This window comes from Bos javanicus, chromosome 2 (genome assembly GCF_032452875.1).
Source record: "Bos javanicus breed banteng chromosome 2, ARS-OSU_banteng_1.0, whole genome shotgun sequence".
In the NCBI taxonomy this organism is placed as follows: Eukaryota; Metazoa; Chordata; class Mammalia; order Artiodactyla; family Bovidae; genus Bos; species Bos javanicus.
The window spans coordinates 18323167-18347484 of record NC_083869.1 but is presented as its reverse complement, the minus strand read 5'-3'; the positions used below and the strand labels follow the sequence as shown (position 1 = coordinate 18347484).

The window sequence follows — 24318 nt, the reverse complement described above, 5'->3', positions numbered from 1 at the left end:
GATAAAGGCAAATCAGTCTGACTGATGTCTTACGGTAAATCTGTATGTGTGTACAAGTTTTCAAAGTGTAAGCTGCATTTGACACATACCCAGCTCATCCTTGCAAGTGATTGGCTTGGTGCAAAATGATGGTTTGCCTTGCCCAACAATATTGACAGCACTGACACGGTACTCATAGGTATCACCTTCTTTTAAGCCTTTCACGGTGTATTTCCTGCTCATCAAGTTGTCACTTGTAACTTTGTGGAACTTCTCAGTTCCAATGAGACGGCTTTCTAGGACATAGTTGATAATGTCAGATCCGCCATCATACTTAGGGGGATTCCAAGTCAAAGTGACAGACTCTTTGGTAACTTCTTTGACTTCCAGGTCTTCAGGACGCTCTGGTACAGCTACAAGTGTGGAGTGACAGTGAGACAAATGTTAAAAATGTAGGAGAATGTGGTAAATATTACTTTCTGAGGATTGCATTTAAACATTAAACTATTTGTTTGGTAAGTGACAAAAGAGATCTCAACATAAAATGAGTAACTAAAAGGGATCCAATACACTCTGATTTCCAGATGACAAAATCGAGGTTAATTGAGACCAGATAATTCAGGAAAGTTCTCCAGAGCTGGTAGTTTCAGAGTTAGTAAACTACTTCATGTTTATGCCATTAAGTGAAAATTTTAAAAGTGCAGTATTATATGGAAGGATCTGAGGAATATGTATTCCCATAATGTCTTTCACAGTCACATTCAAATAGAACCAACATCAGATACTCAGTATTTGTCAAATGAAAGAAATGTTTGGCATTTATTTATACACCTCTTTTGTCACTGCAGTCTTTGATTAAATGAGTGAAGAAGTGATTAAGGATGAAACTGTTTTAAACTTTACTTACTGATTGGATCTCTTATGACAAGTGCATCTGTGGTCTCAACAAATGGGCCCATGCCAATACTATTTTCAGCCGCAATTCGGAAAAAGTAGGCTTTTCCTTGAATGAGACCCTGGACGGTAGCATTATGTCGGGTAACTGTGTATGTCACTGGGGTCCATGCTCTGTGGTCAGCTTCCCGCTTTTCAATTACATAATTGGTGATGGGAGAGCCCCCATCATCTTCTGGTGAGAACCACGTCAGCTTGCAGGAGTCATTGGTCAGGTTGTGAGCCAGGAATGGTATTCCAACAGGACCTGGTACATCTAGAAATAAGAGGGGAAGGTTTCTAGTTGTTTGACTTCAATGAACTACAGGGCTCAACATTTGTTACCCTCTGTTTTTAAAAGGGAGACAAAAATACTGTTACGAAAAAAGCAAGATTTTGTGTTTATTGAGGTTTTTATTTTTTCCTTTCTTTCCTGATGTCTATATCCAACCATATTTTAAAATAAAGTAAGTTTGCAGTAGTTACTGATTGCCCCTGCTTTAACGGAGACTTATGGAACAGCTTTACATATATACACACACATATATACAATTTTTTTAGTAATTTGTGAGTCAGATAAGAGGGTGATGTTGGGAGGAAAGTGCACAGAGGGAGATGCGAGAAGGGTGAGGAGCGGCATGACTATTTTTTGTGTTTAGTTTACTCTCCAGAAGGAAAAGGGGGAGAGAATTTTTTCAGGGTGATCAGTGAATCTGAGTAGCACAGAAGACCCCAAATCTCAGAATGACCAGTGAGACAGTTGCAGTTTAACCTGGAAATACACCAGTTTGTAAAGTAACAGCCATTGGACAGAAGAATTGCTCAATGAGATTGTTTCTTCATGCCATTTTCATTAATAAACCAGTTTCATAATATGAATTATGCTCAATAGAGAACTGGTTATTTTAACATAAGAACTGGGTGTTTGGAGTATGGCTGAGCCTAGAGACATGCTGAGAGAGAGATCTGAGTGGGAAGGCTTCACTTTCTGAGCAAATCACTGGAAGAGAGCAGTCAGAGAGAGTTCAACTCAATATTCAGGGACTAGAAATGCAATATTGATAATCCAATATGATGCTTCTCTTTGATTAGCATGTGGACAGCTTCCAAGGGATTTTTGCATTATTATAATAAATAGCAGGTCCTAGATGTGAAAAATGGTCAATCTTATTAGCAAACTGTTAACCATTCTTGGACATTTGCAGGAAAGTTGCTTTTATAAAGACTATATAATAATACAGTAAATGCTTACGGTAGCATGCTATACAAAAAAGGCAACATACAGGACTTCATAGTAGGAGTACAGCCATGTTAAAGTATATATTAGATAAACAGTAAGGAGGGAATTTAAAAAAATGCTAATAATAGAGGTTAATGGGATTGTGGGTAATTTTTCTTATTTTCCAAAATATTTGTAATATAGTTTTCTTAATAGTACATCTTTCTTGTAGATGAAATAAAATGTTATTTTTAAAAGATGTGTGGACAAACTGAGTTTTTACCTAATACATCAACGATAATTGTCTTCTTTCTTTCCCCTGCTGCATTTTTAGCAAGAAGAGAATAGACGCCTTGGTGGCTCCTCTGGCAATTCTTGATGACCATGGATGAGCTAATGGCTGTGGTCTCAATGGTGGCCTCTTGAGGTAAAGCTCTTTCATTCATGTTCCAGGTAACAGTTGGAGGAGGCTTTCCAGAGACATAGGCGATGATCCGAATCACCCCTCCAGCATGGACCACAATTCTATCTCTGACGCTGGCATCTAACTGAAGGTCAGGTAATTCTGGAAAACAATTTAAAAATAGTAAGTTGCTTTCATTTCCAATCCAAAATGCAAACATTGATAAAACAATAGAAACATCAGTAATTACCAAGTCTGTCCTTCATTTCAATGGCATCTGTGACTTCTCCAGGTTCTCCAATGCCGGCAATGTTGACTGCTCTAACTCTAAATTTGTAGAATGCTCCTTCTTTCAATCCTGTCACAACAAGTTTTGTTCCTCTCACTTCTTTATCTTTAGCCTAGGGAAAAGTCACAGCCATTTTATAATTAGAATACAGTGTGTGACATGCGTGCTCAGTTATGTCTGACTTTTTGTGACCTTATGGACTGTAGCCTGCCAGGCTCCTCTGTCCATGGGATTTTCCAGGCAAGAATACTGGAGGGGGTTGCCTTTCCTCGTCCAGGGCATCTTCCCAACCTAAGGATCTAACCCGTTGTCTCATGTCTCCTGCCTAGGAAGTGGGTTCTTTACCACTGTGCTACCTGGGAAGCCCCTGGAATACAGTAATGCTTTCTTATCTGTGGTTTTATTTACCACAGAAGTCATTGGGAATCTGAAAATACTAAATGGAAAATAGTTTCCATAAATAAACAATTCATCAGTTTTAAACTGAGTTCCATTCTGAGCAATATAATGATATCTTGGGTCATCCTGCTCCATCTCTGCTTGGGAAGTGAACCATCTGGCTTCCCTGGTGGCTCAGTGGTAAAGAATCCGTGTGCCAATGCAGGAGACGCAGGTTTAATCCCTGAGTCAGGAAGATCTGGAAAGGAAAAGGCAACCCCCTCCAGTATTCTTGTCTGGGAAATCCCATGGACAGAGAAGCCTGGTGGGCTACAGTCCATAGGATCATAAAGAGTCGGACATGACTGAGCAAACAGCAGCCCCTAAACAATAACCTGCCCATTAGTATAAGAAAAACCATAGTATATAGAGAGCACTCAGTATAATTCTTGGTTTCAACCATCCACTGGGGGGGGGGGTCTTAGAATGTATCCCTTGGGGATAGAAGGGGACTACTGTAGTTTTTTAATAGCTTTCCAAAGTGTAACAATAGTGTCTTCACTCTCTTTGGGAAAATTATTGTCAATTTAGGTTTAATGGATCAGATATTATAGGTAAATACTGAATGGAAGCAATTATATTTTAAAATATTGTCAAATGATTGAAAAAACTGTACTGTACTTATTCTACTTTTTTAAGCTTTAGAGCCAAAAGGTTCATCATAATAAAACTTAAGTTTTTTATAATTAAATTTATTTTTAATTGAAGGATAATTGTTTTAAGGACAAATTTTGATTAAATTTTTGATATAAGATGTCTGGATTATCAGTTAAACTATTTTTCTGATTTCTTAATTTAAAAAATACAGGTAAGAATGAGAATAACTATACATGTTCAGTTTATTTACAGTATATTCCCATCATGCCAAGTTTAGCTACCTTTTCCCATTCTTCTTTTCCTTCTTCTTTATATTCAACGATATATCCTGTTACTCTGGACCCACCATCTTTTAGTGGGGGAGACCACTCCAGATCCGCAGATGATTTAGTCCAGTCTGTAACTTTGGGAAATGGAGGGCCAGGAGGTGCTGGAAAGAACCAGTAGACATTATTCTTGACTTTTCCATGGTACTTTTGGGAAGAAAAAAGAAACAGGAATGGTTTGAAGGCTTACCAATTGGATCTCTAGCAGTTGCTGGGTCTGATGGCAGACTTGCTGGCCCCACACCAGCAGCATTGATGGCATATACCCGGAATTGATAATCAGAACCTTCAATGAGACCAGTCACTTTGTAGGAAACACCCAAAGTCATGGCTTTGATAGGATCTCGGTTAACTCTCTTCCATCTCTTTGTAGTGGTGTCTTTCATTTCTAGCCAATATCCGGTCACAGGAGAGCCTCCATCGTATTCTGGCTCTTCCCAATTGACAGTCATGGAGTTTCGAGTCACACTGCTAACTGTTGGCTTATCTGGTGCTCCTGGGACAGCTGTGACAAAAATCACAGTGATTTATAAGAAATTATGAAAGACAAAGACAATAATGACTTTGAATGTGAACTATGTGATACTTACAGAAGAGGTTTCTCGCTGTTTCAGGTTCGCTGTCAAGAGGCTCCCCAATGCCGTATTTATTCTGGGCCATGATTCGGAATACATACTCATGGCCTTCTAGCAACTTGGGAATTGTGTACGTGCATTCTTTGGGCTCACTGGAGACACGCACCCATGTCTTCCTGTTAGCTTCTCTTTTCTCAATTACATAGTTTGTAATCTTAGACCCACCATCGTCTATAGGTGGAAGCCAAGATAATGTCATCTGATCTGCTGAAATAGATTCGAACTTTATTGGTCCCACTGGAGGGCCAGGGCGACCTAAAATGGTTTTAAAAGAGAAACACTTTTAAGGGAAAGATCTTAAAACCAAATATTACGTTTATGAACAGAAAGTCATGTAGTTTGAATAAAATCATGTCATCTTTACCAAGGACATTCAGTCTCATTTCCTTTGATGCTGTTCCCAGATTATTCACAGCTGTGATGGTGTATAAGGCAGTGTCACTCCTGCGAGACTGTGGGATCACTAGGGTGCAAGTGTCATCCACCACCAGTTTGTTGACATGGGTATCATAGACAATGGGTTCTTTGTTATCAGGCTTCTTTGGAGGAGCTTTAAACCAGGTCAGTGTCGGAAATGGCACACCTTTAATTTTGGCCACAATGTTAACATCAGTTCCTTCTTCAACCTCCATGAATTCTTTTAGCTCAATTGCAGGTGGGCCTAGATTATTTAAAAAAAAAAAATGTTGTCATTAGAAACATAAAACACTAAAGGATCAGACGTATTGAATAGAATTCATAAAGAACAGATCTGTCTTCAGCTAATTTGTACCAGTTTGGGGGACAGGCATAGGTGGTCATCATCCTTTATTGATCTATATGTAGCTATGTATCAGCTATTGCCTGTCTCTTACCTGGCATCATTATGATTGTAGATACTGAAAGAAGTGCAACTGTAGTAAGTAGTTTAGGCTTGGGAGTTCTTTTATGATATTCCCTAATATTTATTCAGAGTAATGAGGGGACCTATTTTGTTCTGAGATGACTTCTCCTTTTAAGAAATATAACTGCTAGTAGAGGCAGAGCAATTTTCCCTTTTTTATGAATTTAGTATAAGAATATGCAAAGTGGCTGGTGACTACCACTTTCCTAAGTTTAGAAGAGAGAACTAACACATACACAGCAGTAGAGATGGTAACAATAATTACAGGAAGAATTATTAGCATATTTCTGTGGATATTTTATCTCTTAAAATGGATGTATCTTTTTCTCAGAGAAGAATCAATATAGTTTTAATAAAACCCATGTAATCTTTACTCAAGGACACTCAATGTCATTTCCTTTGATGTTGTTATCAGAGTATTCATGGTTATCATGATATGTGAACAAGTTTCTTTTTCTCAAGTAGAAAGAGACTTGACTATGAATATAAATGGGCCCTGGCAGTTGCTAACAAAATAACTGGTTACTTTTTGCCCCTTTTGAGGAGCATGCAGAGGAGCTGTTTTATCTTTTGGTAAGTAAAACAGCCTGCTGTGGAGAAAAATCAGAGTAAGGAAACTCCACACAGTATCTCCTTTTAGTAAAGGAAAGGTAACCTGTAAGGAAATGTGATAATTCTGTGGGAGTTCAGTGTTTAGGTAACAGGCCCGTGTCCAGACTCAACCCATGGGAGCTTCCAATGCACAGACACATCTTTTTATTTTGGATTTTTGAGTATCTAGGAAGGCATCCATAAAGAGGACCTTCTCCAATCACATGTTGGTACGTACATGTCTGGTCTTTGACGATCACGGGGCCAACAGTGGCTGAAGGTTTGCTGACTCCTGCAGCATTGACGGCTTTGACTCTGAATTCGTATTCCCCACCCTCGATGAGGTCTTCCACGGTAAATTCCAGTTCTTCCACGTCACGCTTATTGCACTGTCTCCATGCTTCTTTCTTTGTCCCAGTAGGATCCCATGCAAGGCACTCAACAATATAGTGGGTGACAGGGGAGCCCCCGTCATTCTTTGGGGGTTTCCATGACAGGTGTACGGTGTTCTTTGTTACAAGGCCAATCTTCAGTTTAATAGGGGGATCAGGAGGATCTTTAAAAATAAAGTATGAATCGTTTACAACAATACATTTCAGGTTTCAATTAGGAAGCTAATTTAATCTTTGACTTAAAAACTTACATATTGGGTCTCTGGCAGTGGTCCTCTGAATCGTTTCCGCGGGAGCACCAACACCAAAACGATTTTCTGCCCGCACGCGGAAGAAATATTCCTGTCCGGCGATGAGGTCCGGGACGACAAATGAGGTGCTTACACAGTTGGGATTGACTTTAGTCCAAGCTTTTCCGTCAATAGTCCTCTTCTCAATAACATAGCCTTTGATCCTGTCTCCTCCGTCGTCATCTGGCATCTTCCATGAAAGTCTGCAACTGCCCCTTGTGATGTCACTGACTTTCAGATCTTTGGGTGGCCCTGGTACATCTGTTGGATGCAAATCACAATGTAAACAGTGCTATCTTGTTTAAAATAATTTGTTCTTATTCTATAATAACTTTTAAAGCCTTTCTTACCCATGACTTTAACTCTGCAATTTGCAGTCTTTTGTCCTGCTTTATTCTTGGCTGTGATGCTGTATTTGCCTGAATGAGATCGTTTACATTCCGGAATAATAATTACTGATGAATTTTCAGCAGTCTCCAGCTGTACAAAGAAAGCAGTAGTCATACAATGAATGAAATAATAGCAGTATTGAAGTCAATCAGATTCTGAGATCATTTCAATTTTCTTTTTTCTTACCTGTGCATCTTCAGGTATATCATGAACCCCATCCTATTAGAAAATAAGATAATCAGTTATAGTGTAAGTATTCCTTAGAGTCATTCCGTGGGAGATGCAGAGAATTATAATTTTCTTACCTTCATTGCCTTCTTTGCCTTTCCATCAAATTCCCAAGATGATTTTGGTGTTGGGCGCCCCTTAATGACGGCAGGAATCCTAATCTGTGTGCCAGCTTGACAAATCAAACAGTCTTGTGCTCCAATGTCAATGAAAACTTCTGGTACCTCTGTAATACCATGGATAATATAACAGGATTTAGCTCACCTTTTTCAAAAAAGTAATTGACACATCTTCGGCACATGAATCAATTTCATAATAAGATCAAAAGATGAATACAAAAATGGATTAAGGACTAGTACCTTGAATGTCAGTGGCAGGAATCTCTCCAGTTGTATCACTTGGTTCAGATTCACCGGCTTCATTGACAGCTTTCACTCTGAATCTGTACTTTTTGAGCTCTTTCAAGTTTGGCACCACACATTCACAGGTGGGTAGAAGTTTGTCTGGTTCATTTACGCTTTTCCAGTCCGTAGTACCTTCTTCTTGCATTTCTACAATGTATCCTTTGATTGGACTGCCACCATCTTTGGCTGGAGGTTTCCATGCTAGCGTGATGCTTGACTTTGTTTTATCTTTGACTTCTGGGCGAGAAGGTGCCCCAGGTGGATCTAAAAAAAAAAAAAAAAATCAAAATGTGAAGCTGATGAGATGCTAGATTTATGTACTGTAAGAATATTTTACTTTGCCTGATCATATTTTATTTTTAAAATATTAAAATAGGAATGCCAAAGGAATAAATTACCTTCTAGAGAAGAGAAATATAAGAAAGTCTATTTTCATTTAGCATTAATGCTAAAACAAAGAAAGCAAACAACTAACCGGGAGTAGAAAGACTACTGGATAGCGCTTGATAGATTATTATTCTATTTACACATGATTGGTGAAAAGCTATTTTACTTTTGAGATCTCTTTGAAGAGATTCTGCAATATTCTATACTAAAAACTTAATATAACCTACCATAAAATTAAAAAATGACTTCATCATTAGCTGTAAACTTTTGAACACAAACTGATTTTTAATGCCTTGTATTGTAGATATTGACCCTGTCCCTAATCACATAACAATCCATTATATTTCTGACAGTGCTTTACAATTATGGAAATTTTAATGATAGGTCTTTCCAGCACTTAAGACAGTTCTTTACACATAGCATATATTTAATACTAGCTTGCAGAATGAATAATTCATTTTTTATATATGCTCCGTATAGGACTTAGATTATTTTAAGTCTTTTTTACAAATAACTGAATTTTTTCCACAGAAAATCTATACATTACAACACATGGTATTAATCGTTAAGGCCACAGTATTTTAATTTTTGAACTGATATGCTTATAGATCTTTCAGAATTGCTTTTTATTTGACAGACTTCACAGACTATGCTTGAAGATCTTACATCTTTGTTTCAATGTATTATTGAAAATTTAACAACCTTTTGTTTTTGTTAAACTCCTACTGGAAGGTCTGTTTGGTGAGGGAGATAATTTCCACAGTAGCTGATTAAAGAGGCGGAGGTTTATTTTAAGTATGGGAGCAAAGAGGAGCTATATAGTCCAGGGTCTTTATTATTGTGATTCCTCATACAATACTAGGTTTAATCTAAGTGTTTAAAAACCATATGAGTTTCTCTACGTGTATGCATACACATGTATATATATGTGTGTATATATATATATGTATATATATCTAATACGTATTAGATATGTGTGCTTCGTGTGTGTATCGGAGAAGGCAATGGCACCCCACTCCAGTACTTTTGCCTAGAAAATCCCATGGATGGAGGGGCCTGGTAGGCTGCAGTCCATGGGGTCGCTAGAGTCGGACACAACTGAGTGGCTTCACTTTCACTTTTCACTTTCATGCACTGGAGAAGGAAATGGCAACCCACTCCAGTGTTCTTGCCTGGAGAATCCCAGGGACGGGGGAACCTGGTGGGCTGCTGTCTATGGGGTAGCACAGTCGGACACGACTGAAGCGACTTAGCAGCAGCAGCAGCAGTGTGTGTATATGGATATACCACATACATATATACTTTTGACAGTCTACATAAGTATGAAACTTTTAATTTTAATAAATAAAATAACTTGGCATAGAATAAATACAAGAAATTTAAGAGCAGAATTATCTATTTAGTGGCTTTGTCCTTGATATATTCCAGAGATGGAAGCATACTTACATATGGGATCTCCTGCAACTTCTGGGTCTGATGGTTCACTGGGAGGGCCAACTCCTGCAGCGTTTATTGCCATTGCTCTGAACTGGTATTTAACACCTTCAATCAAACGGGGAACATTAAATTCCACGCCTTTCAAGCCCACTTTGGTTATTGGTGCTCGGCTAACACGTGACCAGTAGGCACCTCCCTCTTCTCTCTTCTCCAGCCAGTAACCAGTAATTGGAGAGCCGCCGTTGTCCAGAGGAGGAGTCCAGCTCACTAGCATCGACCCTTTGGTGCGCTCCAGAACTTTTGGTTTTCCCGGAGGTCCAGGAGTGCGGTAAGGATCTTGAATGACCACTTTATCTGATTTGCATTCATCACTGATTCCATATTTATTCACTGCCCTAACTCGGAACTCATACTGACCATTGGGGATAAGTTTCCAGATCTAGAAATCAAATGAATAATAATTTCTTAAAACCACATACTTATGTTGATTTTCACTTGATTTAATATTCAAGTCATTTGGTAGGGGAAGACTGTAAAAAGAAATAAATCTATAGACGCAATTATCTGAGTACATACACTCACATGTGGAGAAAGTCTTTTAAAATGAGAATGTGTACATTTATTGAACCTAATAATTTGTCTCTCAAGTAAAAGAGAATCTGTATATCAAACAGAAATTACTAAGGGGCCTTATGTGCAAGGTGCTAAAAACTAAGGATTTTTGTGTGGTGTTTTAAGTTTAATCATTAAATTCCAAGGTCATGCCAGAATGGTGTTTATTCAGACTCAAGTCCTTTTAATGTGCATAAGAAAATACTTAGAACAGTTTACCCCGTATCTCCTCTCTACAGCACTGTTGGTAACTTCTTCCCATTCAGCTCTCTTCCTGCTTGCGTCGCGCTTGTCAATGATGTAATGGGTGATCTCACTGCCACCATTGTCTAGAGGGGCATCCCATGTTAGGTAGCAAGATTCAGCTTTAATGTCAGTAACAGCAAGATTTCTTGGTGGGGACGGACGATCTGAAAAGGAACCCATGGAGGAGATTGAAAAGGAAATTCTTAAACAGATGCTGGAGTTCATTCTTTTATAAGAAAGAGTATCGCTTACCATATACTTCCACATGGACATTTCGGAACACTGAACCAAGGCGATTAGAAGCAGTCACCGTGTAAGTGCCTTTGTCCTCCCGAGTTGCTTTGGGAATGCTAAGCTCAGTCTTTGCCTCACTGCGGGAAACTTCTTCCTTAGTTATCTTAAGTGCATCGGTGGGTTTCTCAATCACAGTTTCATTCTTGGACCACTCAATCTTAGGCATCGGAAGGCCTGTCACATCTGCGGGAATGTTAACAGGCTCTCCCGCCTTAACTTTGATGGTGTCTCCGCGAACAGACAGGCGCAACTTAATAGTTGGAGGCACTGCAAAGAGAAGGGAACGTGGGGGAAAAAAACAGCACAGTCATAAAGATGTTTACACAGCCTGTGAGATAAAGTGCATTCAAATGGCCATTATGTTTAGATGCCACACCTTCGTCATCTTGTATGACCACATTAAGAGGCAGGGATGGTTCACTTTCACCAATCTCATTGACGGCCTTGACACGGAATTCATACATCTGGTGTTCATCGAGATCTTCAACAAGAAAAGATGTGGTTGGGCAGAGGTGCTTGTTAACTCGTTCAAAGTCAGGCTTGTCATGACGCCGTTTCTCAATGATGTAGCCTTGGATGGGGCAGCCGCCGTTACTGCGGGGCTCTTTCCAGTCGAGGGTGATGGTGGACTTGGTCCTTTCTGTATATGTGAGCCTCTCAGGAGATGTTGGAGGACCTTTAACCAGAGGTAGGTTGACATGACAAGAATGAGACAAATATTCATGTATGAAGTCACATTTCACTCCAAATTACATGAAAAATAGGTTTCTATTGGCATAATGTTACATGTCTTTAAAATCCTCAAAATATCTCAATTACCAAAATTACAGGCATTCATATAGGCAGAATTTTTTTTTTAGTAAACTCTATAGTCAAGATTATTGATTAAAAATAAATTGAGGTGCATGTATGCTTTTTTATATTTAGCATTTTACATATTTTACCTCTGTCACTGAGAAAGCTAATTTTAATGACCTAGGAGGGCTGTCTGTGAAATTTTGCTTTGAATGACTAGCTGAGAGCAAAGTATTCCTGTCTCATTAACAGAAAATGGATATGTCTACTGAATACACTTTGAACCATGTTGCCTCAAGTGTTGGTTTAGGGCTGGAAAGAGAATTTAAGTGATGCTGCTGTAGTTTTGTGTACTGAAGGATAAGATAGAAAGAATAAGCTCAGAATGGCGAAACTAGACCCAATCCATTCTTGACTATTATTACAACCAGAAGCAGAGCTTTACTGTCTAAGTCCAACTCTGTTCTGTTTTTTCTGGCACAACTTGAGCTGCAGCAGACATTTTGAGATGGGCTGTTACAGTGAGAAGGTAATTTTGTCTCTTTTTTTGGGTGGTGGTGGAGGAGGAATAATTCCTCTGTCTCTTGTGGAACCACAAAGACTTTGCTGTCTAGAATGGGACGTCAGCAGGCATTACCAGCTGTGTGCAGTATTAGGGCTTCATATTTGTTCATACCAGCCAAGGGGATTTCCTTTGGTTTTTTCATTTGTGCTAGGCTCCAATGATTTAAGTTTTTCAGCACATAAAACCATGCCAAAAATTACATTGAAATTACAGTAAATATGGCATCCTTACAGTTGCTTGTAGTTATTTGGTTTTTACCTTTCTCATTACTCCAAATATAAATCTGGAGACTATTGGGAGTTTGAAGCCATAAAACTCCATACATAAATGACGTAACTACAAGCAATTAATACTCACTTTATAAACACAAAACTTTCTCTCTTACCTAGTGGGTCAACTGCAAGAATTGGTCCTATTTCAACAGGAGGGCCACAGCCAAACTTGTTCTTGGCAATCACACGGAACATATATTCTTGTCCCTCAAGGAGACCTGTGATGTCACATTTAGATCTCTCAGTCTCTATGGGTTGTCTCCAAGTGTGCATCTTAGCATCCTTTCTTTCAATAATGAAGCCTGTGATTTCACTTCCTCCATCATCTTCTGGATCAGACCAGTTAAGCAGACACATTTTTCTGTTTGTTACAACAGGTTTCAAGTCAAGAACAGGGCCAGGGACATCTGAAAAATAAAACAGTAACAACAGAAAATCAATGCAGTAAGATAGTATTGCTTAGGGAAAATCTTATGGAAATCCATGTTAACATTTCTTACCAAAAACTTCTACCCGGGCTGCTGCAAATTTGGAACCACAGCTATTGGTAGCTGTAATCACATATCTGCCATGGTCTTTTCTCAATGCATTCTTGATAATTAACTCAGACTTGGTTCCAACGTTCTCTATTTCAACACGGTCTTTATCCAGCTCGCCTTCTTCAATGGTCCACACTTTGGTTGGCACTGGACGGCCAGTCACCACAGCTGGAATTCTGAGAGTCTTCCCAGCCATAATCTGTATTCCACCCTTGACAGAAACATCTAGTTCCACAGTTGGAGGCTCTGTTGAAAGAGAACAGTCCTACATTAGCTCCAGAAAGATGGGGAGGAAAAATCTCATCCTGGGAAAATATCCATCATCTTATTCAGGTCCCTGGTTAAGTACCTTGTGGTTCAGCCACAGTAACAGGTTCTGTTTCTCCAGGCGGCCCTTCGCCTGCAACGTTGACGGCAGTCACTCGAAGTTTGTAATCGGCACCCTCTCGGATTTCTCTGACCGTGTACTCACGGGGCTTGATCATCTTCTCTGTGCAGCGGGACCATTCATTTGTGCCAACCAGCTGCTTATAGACATAGTAGCCAACAATTTCCCCACCACCGTTGAAAGCTGGGGGCTCCCAGGCCAGTTCAATCGTTGTGGAACTTGTGTCAGTGACTCTGGGGACGGGTGGCCCAGGTGGAGCTAGAATGAATGCACACACAGAAATCAAAACCCGCTGATGGTTTGAAAATGCGCAGTAGCTTATGCTAGCCCATTTCCCCCCACATATGTTACATGCAATGTGGGTAAATATTGCTCTGTGAAACTTTTAAGGTATATATACAAATGTTTATAATTTTACACTGCAACCTCAACATATATCTGTAGTTACTGCTAGTATTTAGTCTGTTTTCCAGCTCTGAGGTATTACTGACATATAACGTATGTAAGTTTTAGGTGTACAGCGTGATGAGTTGATATATGTATATATTACAGAATGATTACCTCAGAAATGTTAGTTAACACCACCATTCCCTCACATAAATACCACTATTTGGTAGCATTTAAGATCTACTCTCTTAACAACTTTCAAGCATACAAAACTTGAAAACTAGAAATTAACAGTAGCAGCAAACAGTAGTGTTAATTATAGTGACCACACTATACCCTCTTTCCTCTTAAGGAATTACTTACAGATTGGATCTTGTGCTGTCTTGGGGTCTGAGGGGGGACTGAACTTTCCAGGTCCAGCTGCATTTTCAGCACATACTCTAAAGACATAGGTGAGTCCTTCTAGTAGGCCGTCTACCTTGGTCTTCAAAGAATTCAGAAGGTTTCGGTTCACACGAGACCAGTGTGTGCTGTTCACCTCACGTTTTTCAAGCCAGTAACCCAAGATGGGGCTTCCGTTATCTTTTGGTTCATTCCATGTCACTAGCATACTGTTACTGGTGACGTCTTCCACAATGGGCTTGTCAGGCGCATCCGGTGGTTCTGATTAAAATTAAAAAAGGCAAGTTTGAACTAATTCCCTAGTATGACATAAAAATTCAAGTTTATAAGCTGGGATAATGTATAGCAACATATGATAAAAAGGCAAAGTTTAGATGCTAAAGAACCTTACCAAATGGATCTTTAGCCATAAATGGCTTTGAAACACACGGTGGTCCAGGCCCAAACCTGTTTTCAGCTCTCACACGGAAGAGGTACTCTTTTCCTTCAATCAGCTTTGTCACTGAATATTTGCAGTGCCTAAGCGTTGAGGTGACAACCATCCATTCTGAGTCAGGTTTTGTCTTGTCTTTCTTTTCTAAAGTGTAGTTTAAAATTTCACTGCCACCATCATCAAGGGGTGGCTCCCATTTACAGAGGACTGAAGTCTTTCTCATATCTTCAAATACAAAGTTGATTGGTGGTCCTGGTATATCTGATATTTTAAAAGAGAGAAGTGGTTAAAAATTTTTGTAGCACTGCTCGCAACGGAAAATGTAAATGTTGAATGTGCTTCAGTGACGTCAACTTCTGTTTTTCCTACATCTGTCTTCATATCACATTAGCTAATGAATAACAGCGTCAGTTTTCTTTGACGAAGCCAGAAGAAAAAGGGAATGAGGACACCTGACTGAAGCTATTTCCCACTTCTTTTAACTGCCCCCACGAACTCTTATATTAACTTTCTTCCATTGGAAAGTGTAGTTTTATCTACTTACCTAGCACACAGACGGTACATGGAGCTTTTGCAATACCATGGTCATTTTCAGCTTTGATCATAAATAGGCCATGATCGGGTCGGACAGAATCTCGGACACGGAGCTGAGATTCTCCTTTTTTACTATTGTCAATACTCAGACGCTGTGTCAGAGGCAGGACAAACGGTTGTTCTTCTTGAACTTCACCCCTCCTTCTCCTAACCAAGGGTTCTACCCGCTTCTTAATCTCCTCTGGTGTGATAATACTTTCATCCTTTAGCCATGTAATTGTTGGGTAAGGTGACCCAGAAATAATTGCATCAAGTGCTATTTCATCACCTCTTCTGACTTCTAGGCTTGTTTTCATAATGACTTTCGGGGCATCTGTAATGATTAAAAGCAATAATTGTTTTCAGTTCTGATGGAAATGTCTGAAGTGAAGTGAAGTCACTCAGTTGTGTCCGACTCTTTGCGACCCCGTGGTCTGTAGCCTACCAGGCTCCTCCGTCCATGGAATTTTCCAGGCAAGAATACTGGAGTGGATTGCCATTTCCTTCTCCAGGGGATCTTCCTGATCTAGGGACCGAACCCGGGTCTCCTGCATTGCAGGCAGACACTTTACCATCTGAGCCACCTGGGAAGCCCTGTCTGACGGAACATTATTCTCATTTCTTTCATGATGGGAAGATGGCACACCCATTAAACACGACTTACCAATAGGATCCACAGCTTTGGTTGGAGGAGTGGCCCGAGAGGGTTCGCTGATACCAGCAGCATTTTCTGCTCGCACACGGAACTGGTATTCCTTTCCCTCTTCAAGGCCTTTTGCTGTATAGGTCAGGACTGGGACCAGGTGTTCGTTGCATCTCTTCCATCTCTCTTCACCTTTAGCAATCTTCTCTATGATGTAACCCATTATCTTGCTTCCTCCGTCATACAAAGGTGGCTTCCATGTAATAGTCATTGCCTCAGCTGTAGGATTATGTACCTCAACATCTACAGGTGGATCAGGGGGTTCTGGAGTACAAGAATAAAACCTTATGTTAATATAGGGAAACCCATCTTAAAAAAAAAACAACAAAAAAACACAACTCCTAGCTTTATGATGTTCACACCCAAACTTACGCTTTGGATCTTGAGCAATGACTGGATTTTTCAGTTCAATATATTCGCCTCCACCAATCTTGTTGACAGCTTTAACACGGAAGAAGTATTCACCATTTGGTATGAGATCCTTGACAGTCCAAGACAGTTTGTTCTCACCAGACATGACTGGTATGTATGTCCTCCTCCCAGCTTCTCTGCGTTCCAGGACATAATGAAGAATTGGGCTTCCACCATCATATTCTGGAGGTTCCCAAGTTAATTTACAAGAACTCTTGGTCACGTCACTTGCTTTAAGATCTCTGCATGGCCCAGGTAGGCCTATTAAAAATCAAAATGATAATTATTATTATAACCTGAAAAGGCTCGGTATTAAGAGCACACACTTTCTCTGTGTAGGACACGGTAGGCCATTTAGCATCCTTGACTCTGAACTATTAAGTGTCGGTAGCTCCCTCTTAGTTTTGTTCCAAGCAAAAGTGGCCTCCCAAATTTCCAAACACGATTCACCACCATGTTTGGGGGAAGGGGCAGAAAATGTCACCACCCCTGGTTAAGAACACTATGAAAACTTGAAAATACAATTAATAAATGAATATTGGTTATTTAAACATTCTTTGGGTATATCTCTTATTCAAATTGCTATTTCATATGCAAATAATTACAACAGAAGTAAACAAATGCAATTAGAGTTTAGCAATTTCATTTTAGAATTGCTTTGCTTCTCATATGGTAAGAAATAATCTGAAAGGACATTTAGTTTACAAATAGTCAATTCATGAAGCCATTTCTACTAGCACTGCAGAGTTAACCAATCTTCCCAACATGTAAAGCGTGCCTGGTATTTCATCAAAGAATGATTACCTATGACTTTGACATTGATTGAGGCGGTTGCTGAGCCAAGCTTATTCTCTAGGGTAATGGTGTAAATGCCAGCATCGGCACGGACACTCTTGGGAACTTCAAGGTGTGCAGAGATGTGATTGTTCTTCATGGTTAATCTGTCACTTGCTTTCACTTCTTTGCCATCTTTATGCCAACTAACAGTTGGAACTGGGACAGCTCTGAAGGGAACAGGAATGCTTAACTTTTCACCTTCAATGACAACAATGTCGTGAGTCTCCAGATCAATTGTTGGCCTGCCTGTAATCCAAAAGGGGAAAAAAAAATCGTATGTCAAAATGCAATGCAGGAGTAAAGTTTGCTTTATTAATTGTAAAAAGAAACTGTGTTCTTACAGTCTGGGTCTTTGGCAACCACGTTTTCAGAGATTTCAGATGGCTCACTGACTCCAACAGCATTGACAGCTCTCACTCTCAGCACGTACTCCTTGTCGGGCACAACACCTTCTTCAACCTTGAATTTCAAGTCTTTTATTGGGCGAGAATTAACTCGCATCCATTTCTCAGTGCCTACTGGACACATTTCAACATGGTATCCTATAATAGGACTTCCACCATTTTTCTCTGGAGGTTTCCAAGCAATGGCAATGTGCTTTCTCCCAGCATCAGTAACATGCAGGTCAAGAGGAGGTGAAGGAGGACCTTAAAAGACAGTGAAATGTTTACATCCATAATCTCATCATCAGACTCTGGACAATATCCTTTGTAAAATCAGCACTACTTACTTGTTGGATCTTCAATTTTCAGGATTTCTGTTGGTTCACTAGGGTGACCAACTCCAGCCTCATTCTCTGCCCGAACCTGAAACTGGACCTCTGTTCCTTCAATGACATCAGTTACTCTAAAGTGACAGTCAGGTCCTGAGGTCTTTCCAGCTTTCACCCAACGGGTACCTAATTTTTCTTTCTTCTCAATGACATATCTATTGAAACAACAAGCATTTTGTTAACACTAATAAAGACTCTTCAGCCAGATGTAATTTCTTCTTTATGAGTTAATTAAGGTCCTACCTCTGTATTGGTCTTCCACCATCATTTTTAGGTGGTTCCCACTTCAGGTCAACGTGTCGTTTCGTCACATCAACCACTGCCAGAGCATAGGGTGGTCCAGGCGTGGCTGAAAGCAACATTTTCGTTGGTTAGAAACACCAGAGAGAAAAGTGACAATCTACTATAAAATGGTGTCACAAAAATGAAGTTAGAGAGCATACTAAAGGTGTCTTTGGCCAGGACAGAGTCCTCAACTTCACAGTAGTCACTCTGGCCTATGGCGTTTTCTGCAGCAACTCGGAACACGTATAAGGAGCCCTCCGTCAGCGGGGTCACTGTGCACTTGGTATCCTTTACGGTCGTGTCCACTGTCTGCCAGCCTTTCCGTCGCACATCTCGCTTTTCCACAATGTAGTTGGTGATGGGCGACCCACCGTCTTTCTCAGGAACTGTCCACTTTAGGTCTGCTGTATTTTTTGTAATATTGATCACTTCAAGCCAGCGAGGTGGTGATGGGGGATCTGAAGGAAAAAAAAATAGTCCGTTTCTTATTGTCCAATATTCAGTCTTCACTAAAATTTCTAGTAGTCACTAAGAACCCAGATAGCAAAGATGAAACAATCAAAAGTGACTTACAGAGCTTCTCCCGGCAAAGCACAGGGTCGCTGGGCTCACTGGGCTCACTTTCCCCGGCCTTGTTCACGGCTCTAACTCGAAATGAGTATTCCTGCCCTTCCATGAGACCTGGGAGCAAATGCTGGGTGGTGGGAACCCCTTCAGCCACTCGGACCCAGTCCTCCGTGCCAGTCTTTAGCATTTCAATGACATAAGAATCTATCTTTGCCCCTCCATCATGTTCTGGCTTTGTCCAGTTCAACATCAATGATGTTCTGCCTATATCTTTCACAACTGGTTTTCCAGGGGGCCATGGAGGGTCTGCAAGCCAATGAAATGAAATCATTATTTAGGTTTGTCAAAGGAATTAATATAAGCTTCAAAACAATCACAGAAAATAAATGAATCATACCTATGGCATCCTTTATTAAGATTGGCTCAGTTGATTTGCTTGGTTTTCCAGGTCCAGCAAGATTTTCAGCCAGCACACGGAATCGGTACTTTTTCTTATTTGTGAGACCTTTCACTCTGAATTAGGAACAAAGTATGAGTTGAATACCATGATGAAAAGCAGAAAATTCTATTTATTTCACATAGAAGAAGGTAATTTATTTAAAAATTGGTTTGGCAATTTAAATGAAAATATTTCAATATAAATTAAAAATTGCCTTTTCATGGTCACACACAAGATTTGGTCACATGTACCAATCTAATTATAATATCTATAATAATAATCATTAATATACTGGAGGACCAAACACTTTGGAACTTCCATAAAGTTGATATTTTATGGTAAGAAATTATGAACTGTGTCCTTCAATGGAATTTATGTCTTTTTTGAAATTATGTGGTAACAGAAAAGATAAGTAAAAATAATTAAAAGTTTTATAGTGATATATAATCAGATATATTCAAAAGGAATGCTAAAGAATGAAAATTTGTATACACTGCTGTTTTAACACTGTGATGGAGAGCTTGGGCGTACCTGTATGTTGTGTCCTTTATTGGCATCTTATTGCATCTAACCCATTTATCACTTTCAGGATCTAATCTTTCAACCCAGTATCCAGTGATGGGGCTGCCACCATCGTCATCTGGCTCACACCACGTGAGGGTCACTGCATCTTTAGTGATGTCAGAAGGTTCTAGGCGAGTTGGAGGTCCAGGTGGATCTATAGACAGGATAATTGTATGGGTTATATAGCCTTTATATAAATATGACAACTAAATATACATTTAACATAAGTATCCTTTTTTTTTCCCTTTAAACTAACTGGTTAATGAGAAACTTACCAAACTGAAACTTGGCTGTTATTGGAGTGGCCTGGACTGGCTCACCAACACCGTACATGTTTTCTGCAGCAACTCTAAAGATGTATTCTTTATTGGGTGTTAACTTGGTTGCCTTGAACTTGGTATCCTTGACAGTTGATGAGAGCTTGTGCCACATATCACTGTCAGTGGCTCTTCTCTCCACAACATAATTTGTGATTTTAGATCCACCATCATCACGTGGTGGGTTCCATGTGAGAAGACACGACTCGTTGGTCACGTCTGTGATGTCAAAAGCAGCTGGGGGTCCGGGTTTATCTGTGGATGGCATTACACACTCAGAAAAAAACCACATTTTTAAATCATGTTTTATTTTCAAAAGTAGCTAGAATGAGTTTGCTCATTTATAAAATGAGCACCTCCCTCACCTAAGACGTTCACTTCTACCACGGCGGTGGCCCGACCACAGACGTTCACAGCCTCGATGATGTACCTGCCGGTGTCACTTCTCTTACTATCCATGATCGTCACTGTGGATTTTTTAGGAACGTTTTCAATGGTGATTCTTTTGTCCTGTTTCAGAAGCATGTCAGCCTTTGTCCAGGTTATTTTAGGTTCAGGTTTGCCGGTTACAGTGGCAGGAAGTTCAATCTTAGTTCCTGCTTTTACAGTGATACCTGCGAGGAGCTTCACATCCAGGAAAATTTCTGGAGCCTCTAAATTGGAAAAGATTATTTAAGATGTTAGCAAGTTCAGGTGGAGTTAAAGTCAGAAGTCTTGACTAACAAAGCAAAAACCTAAAGTGAGTACCCTGTGTGTCTATAGCCTGGATTTCTTCTGTGGGTTTGCTTGGCTTGCTGGCTCCTAGCCTGTTCAAGGCCTTCACACGGTAGGCATACCACTGGCCTTCCTCAAGACCTGTCACTTCCATTCTGTCAGGAAACAAAGGAGGATATTTTACTTTAGGGCATTTCATCTGTCCCATTATGTAGTATTCATAATATTTCCAAAATTAATACCCCTGGTATAATACTATCCTTTAATTCTGGATTGCGTCAGTATTTTAATTAATAAAAATCTTGATTAAAGGGTAAGTTCAGCAGCACTTTTAACAAATTAGGCACACCAAAGAAGTTCTAAACTTAACATTTAGACTTTCCAAAATAAAGCTCATGTAGTAAGAGTAAATATTTACTCTTATGTCAAATAATTTAAACACTTACTTTGTGTCTGCCACTGGTTCTCCACAGGCGACCCATCGATCAGAACCACGTGGACATTTTTCAACTATATACCCTTTGATGCGTGAACCACCATCGTGCTTAGGTGGGTCCCATGTTAGGAAGATGCTCTTGGCTGTTCGATCTCTCCACTTAACATTCTCTGGTGGGTCAGGTACCGCTATAGCGTTTTAAAGAGATAGGGTCAGTCTTAGACCATCTATGAAATCTCTCTGTTGCCAACCTGTGTCTTTCCCTCATAACTTCAACTCCAGGTCTAAAGCAAAAACAAGTGTGAATTCCCTGGTCGTCCAGGGGTTAGGACTCCACATTTTTACTGCTATAACCTAGGTTCAATCCCATAAGCCACACAAGTGTGGCCAAAAAATAAATAAGTGAAAAATAAAAACAAAAACAGGTAACAAGAGGTTAGGTAAGAAATTATCAAGGATGTACTCACTTGCAGGAGCTGACATATTTACAGGTTCATCAACATATGCGGGTTCTCCGGGGCCACACTTGTTACAAGCACAGACTTTAAATAAATATTCTTTTCCTTGAAGAAGATCAGGAACTGTGAATTCTAGGTCAGTCACAGAGTCTATAACCTGGGACAAAGCAATATAATTAATTAGTTGTTTTCCAAAAACTCTCTGCCCAAGTCAAAAGGTTTTTTCACGAGCAGAGTTTTGAATGCTAAGGATGACTGTGTTAATTTCATATTAAGGAAAAAGTTGCAAAGAAAGATACAAAATAATATCTGACCCTTAATATAAGGTGGAATTGTTTCATAATTTATATGTATTAAAAAGTTGGCAAATAAGGTGTTGATTCTTTCTACCAGCTTGGCCAGTAGAAATATGATAAATCAAGGTTAAAGGAAAGTAATGGTATAAACTGGGGAGAGAAAAGGGCAGTTAGGCCAACTAAGGTTATCTAGTGGAGTGAGAGGTATGACAACCAGAGAGTTAATTTAGTACTTAGTGTCCTTAGAATGGCTTATAGCCCTTTTAAAAGGACATACTGGATACTAATCTGGTACTAAGTAAATAAGTAGGTTTTGCTTTATTTTTTTTTTAACAAACCTAGTTGAAAAAGATCTGGTAAAGCTCATAGAAAGAGGCAATTACACCATACCTTGGTTGAACTATCTCAGGAAGCATTAGCATCAACACATTTTAAAAAAGATTGAGGTACTTTTTCAGCAGTGTAAAGGTAAAAACATTTAACTTTGCAAGGCATCTCAGGATTTCCCCCATTCTCTTTTCTGGAGTTGGTGCATTGCTGCTCAAAACTTACTTTAGTCCATGTTTTCCGGCTGACTTCACGCTTTTCAATAACATATCCAGTTAATGGACTTCCTCCATCGTCTTCTGGTGGCTCCCAAGTCAAATGTACTGAGTCCTTGGTTATATCACCAAATTTCAGTTCTCTGGGTGCACTTGGGCGAGCTGAAAAAAAATTCAGTCAGAATCATTAATAGCTTGAACCAATATTAGTACTGTCAAATCACCTTATATGATAAAAGGTTAGTTCCTTACCAATTACATTGACATCAATCTCCCCAGAAATTGCCTTTGCACGATTTTCTAACTTCAGCGTGTAAATGCCCTTGTCTGGACGTTCACTTGGAGAGATGACAAGCTCGGCGTAGGCAGACAGGGTTTTCATTTTCACCCGGTCCCCTGCTTCTAGTACTTTATCTCCAAAAGACCAGGTAGCTGTGGGCCTTGGATAGCCTGTACTTGGAACCAGGATCTTGATGGGATTTGGCACAATAACTTCCAGACCATCTTTAAATGCACTCAAATCCATTGTTGGTTCAGCTACCAAAGAGAAAAATTAATGACTTTCCAATACTATATTTAAATCCCAATACCCCTAAAGAAGCTACGTGCTGTTCCCAAATCTAACAATGAAATATCCATTTACCATCAGCATCATCAGCAGTTAGAGGACCAAGAATTTCAGATGGATCTGAAACACCAGCTTCATTTTCTGCAGATACGCGATATAAATACTTATTTCCTTTTTGTAATCCAGTAACCTAAAATTAGGAAACAATAATTGTAAAAATATATATATACATTTAAGTCCACAATCATAAACTATTTATGTTAGATACACATGCCCTACCTTGTAAGTCAGTTCAGGGACAAGTTTCTTATTGCAACGAATCCAATTGTCTTTTCCTTCTTCACATCGTTCAATTATATAGCCCAAAATTGGGCTTCCTCCATCTTTCAGAGGAGGTTCCCATGTGAGCTGAACTGAGGACTGAGTCTGATCTGAGGCATTTAGGTTCACAGGAGGACTTGGTCTCTCTGGATTGGAAGAAAGAATTGGAGTATGCCATTTAATTCTTTTACCACTAGTGCCACCTGGGAAACCCACCATTTAGTTCAGTGACAGATTTATTAAGACAATGCAGTCATCATTTCGATCATCCCCGTAGTCACTGGATAAAAGCAGGCACAGTCTGCATTTCTACAATTTTGTTCAAATTTCTCTGATGTGCTTTGTATTAACTTTTATTTTAATTGATAGGCTTAGTTTCTTGATTTAGTGGAGTACTTATTTCTCCTTTTTTGATGAACTTACCAATGGGATCAGCAACTTTGATGAAAGGTGTGGCTGCACTTGGTTTTCCAACTCCAATTCGGTTTTGGGCCCTGACCCGGAAGCTATACTCTTGTCCTTCCACCACATCAGTGACAGTTGCGGACAGGTCTTCGGCTCTCACTGTCATGGCAGTTTCCCACCTGATAGAAGTCTTGTCCCTTAATTCAATGACGTAGTTTGTGATCTCAGCACCTCCATCGTACTCGGGTGGCTCCCATGTCAGAGAGACACCAAATCTGTTCACATCAGTGATCGTTACATTCAGAGGAGGGCCTGGAACATCTGCATTTCATCACAGAAGAAAACATGGGCTTTCA

The 24318-nt window shown here is 39.7% G+C and overlaps 1 protein-coding gene and 1 long non-coding RNA gene across 5 annotated transcripts in view; one reads left to right on the top strand and one right to left on the bottom strand.

The window, feature by feature from the left end:
• TTN (titin) overlaps window positions 1–24318 on the bottom strand; it is a 275391-nt gene that overhangs the window by 67792 nt on the left and 183281 nt on the right. For both annotated transcript variants that reach the window (XM_061434167.1, XM_061434175.1), the window contains 44 exons: window positions 23981–24283; window positions 23516–23703; window positions 23312–23426; window positions 22921–23205; window positions 22679–22830; window positions 21840–21987; window positions 21383–21560; window positions 20970–21091; window positions 20588–20875; window positions 20181–20477; window positions 19873–20059; window positions 19300–19415; window positions 18909–19208; window positions 18494–18793; window positions 18294–18399; window positions 18009–18205; window positions 17620–17925; window positions 17246–17524; window positions 16403–16702; window positions 15992–16294; window positions 15299–15661; window positions 14713–15015; window positions 14283–14582; window positions 13494–13790; window positions 13106–13390; window positions 12719–13012; window positions 11350–11649; window positions 10932–11240; window positions 10653–10843; window positions 9831–10260; window positions 7953–8261; window positions 7671–7819; window positions 7552–7584; window positions 7326–7455; window positions 6937–7236; window positions 6532–6849; window positions 5184–5480; window positions 4775–5074; window positions 4375–4689; window positions 4140–4288; window positions 2785–2935; window positions 2415–2696; window positions 887–1189; window positions 90–392 (listed from right to left, as the gene is read on the bottom strand). In XM_061434167.1, the coding sequence (XP_061290151.1) occupies window positions 90–392; window positions 887–1189; window positions 2415–2696; window positions 2785–2935; window positions 4140–4288; window positions 4375–4689; window positions 4775–5074; window positions 5184–5480; window positions 6532–6849; window positions 6937–7236; window positions 7326–7455; window positions 7552–7584; window positions 7671–7819; window positions 7953–8261; window positions 9831–10260; window positions 10653–10843; window positions 10932–11240; window positions 11350–11649; window positions 12719–13012; window positions 13106–13390; window positions 13494–13790; window positions 14283–14582; window positions 14713–15015; window positions 15299–15661; window positions 15992–16294; window positions 16403–16702; window positions 17246–17524; window positions 17620–17925; window positions 18009–18205; window positions 18294–18399; window positions 18494–18793; window positions 18909–19208; window positions 19300–19415; window positions 19873–20059; window positions 20181–20477; window positions 20588–20875; window positions 20970–21091; window positions 21383–21560; window positions 21840–21987; window positions 22679–22830; window positions 22921–23205; window positions 23312–23426; window positions 23516–23703; window positions 23981–24283 (10881 nt within the window). The remainder of the gene's footprint in view (window positions 1–89; window positions 393–886; window positions 1190–2414; window positions 2697–2784; window positions 2936–4139; window positions 4289–4374; window positions 4690–4774; window positions 5075–5183; window positions 5481–6531; window positions 6850–6936; window positions 7237–7325; window positions 7456–7551; window positions 7585–7670; window positions 7820–7952; window positions 8262–9830; window positions 10261–10652; window positions 10844–10931; window positions 11241–11349; window positions 11650–12718; window positions 13013–13105; window positions 13391–13493; window positions 13791–14282; window positions 14583–14712; window positions 15016–15298; window positions 15662–15991; window positions 16295–16402; window positions 16703–17245; window positions 17525–17619; window positions 17926–18008; window positions 18206–18293; window positions 18400–18493; window positions 18794–18908; window positions 19209–19299; window positions 19416–19872; window positions 20060–20180; window positions 20478–20587; window positions 20876–20969; window positions 21092–21382; window positions 21561–21839; window positions 21988–22678; window positions 22831–22920; window positions 23206–23311; window positions 23427–23515; window positions 23704–23980; window positions 24284–24318) is intronic.
• Window positions 1–24318, top strand: part of LOC133257839 (uncharacterized) — a 149027-nt gene that overhangs the window by 102671 nt on the left and 22038 nt on the right. For 2 of the 3 annotated variants that reach the window (XR_009739712.1, XR_009739714.1), the window contains exons 6-7: window positions 2585–2685; window positions 10036–10149. This is a non-coding gene — a long non-coding RNA (uncharacterized LOC133257839). Of the gene's footprint in view, window positions 1–2584; window positions 2691–10035; window positions 10150–24318 lie in introns of all 3 variants that reach the window. The other variant, XR_009739713.1, reaches the window with a different exon arrangement.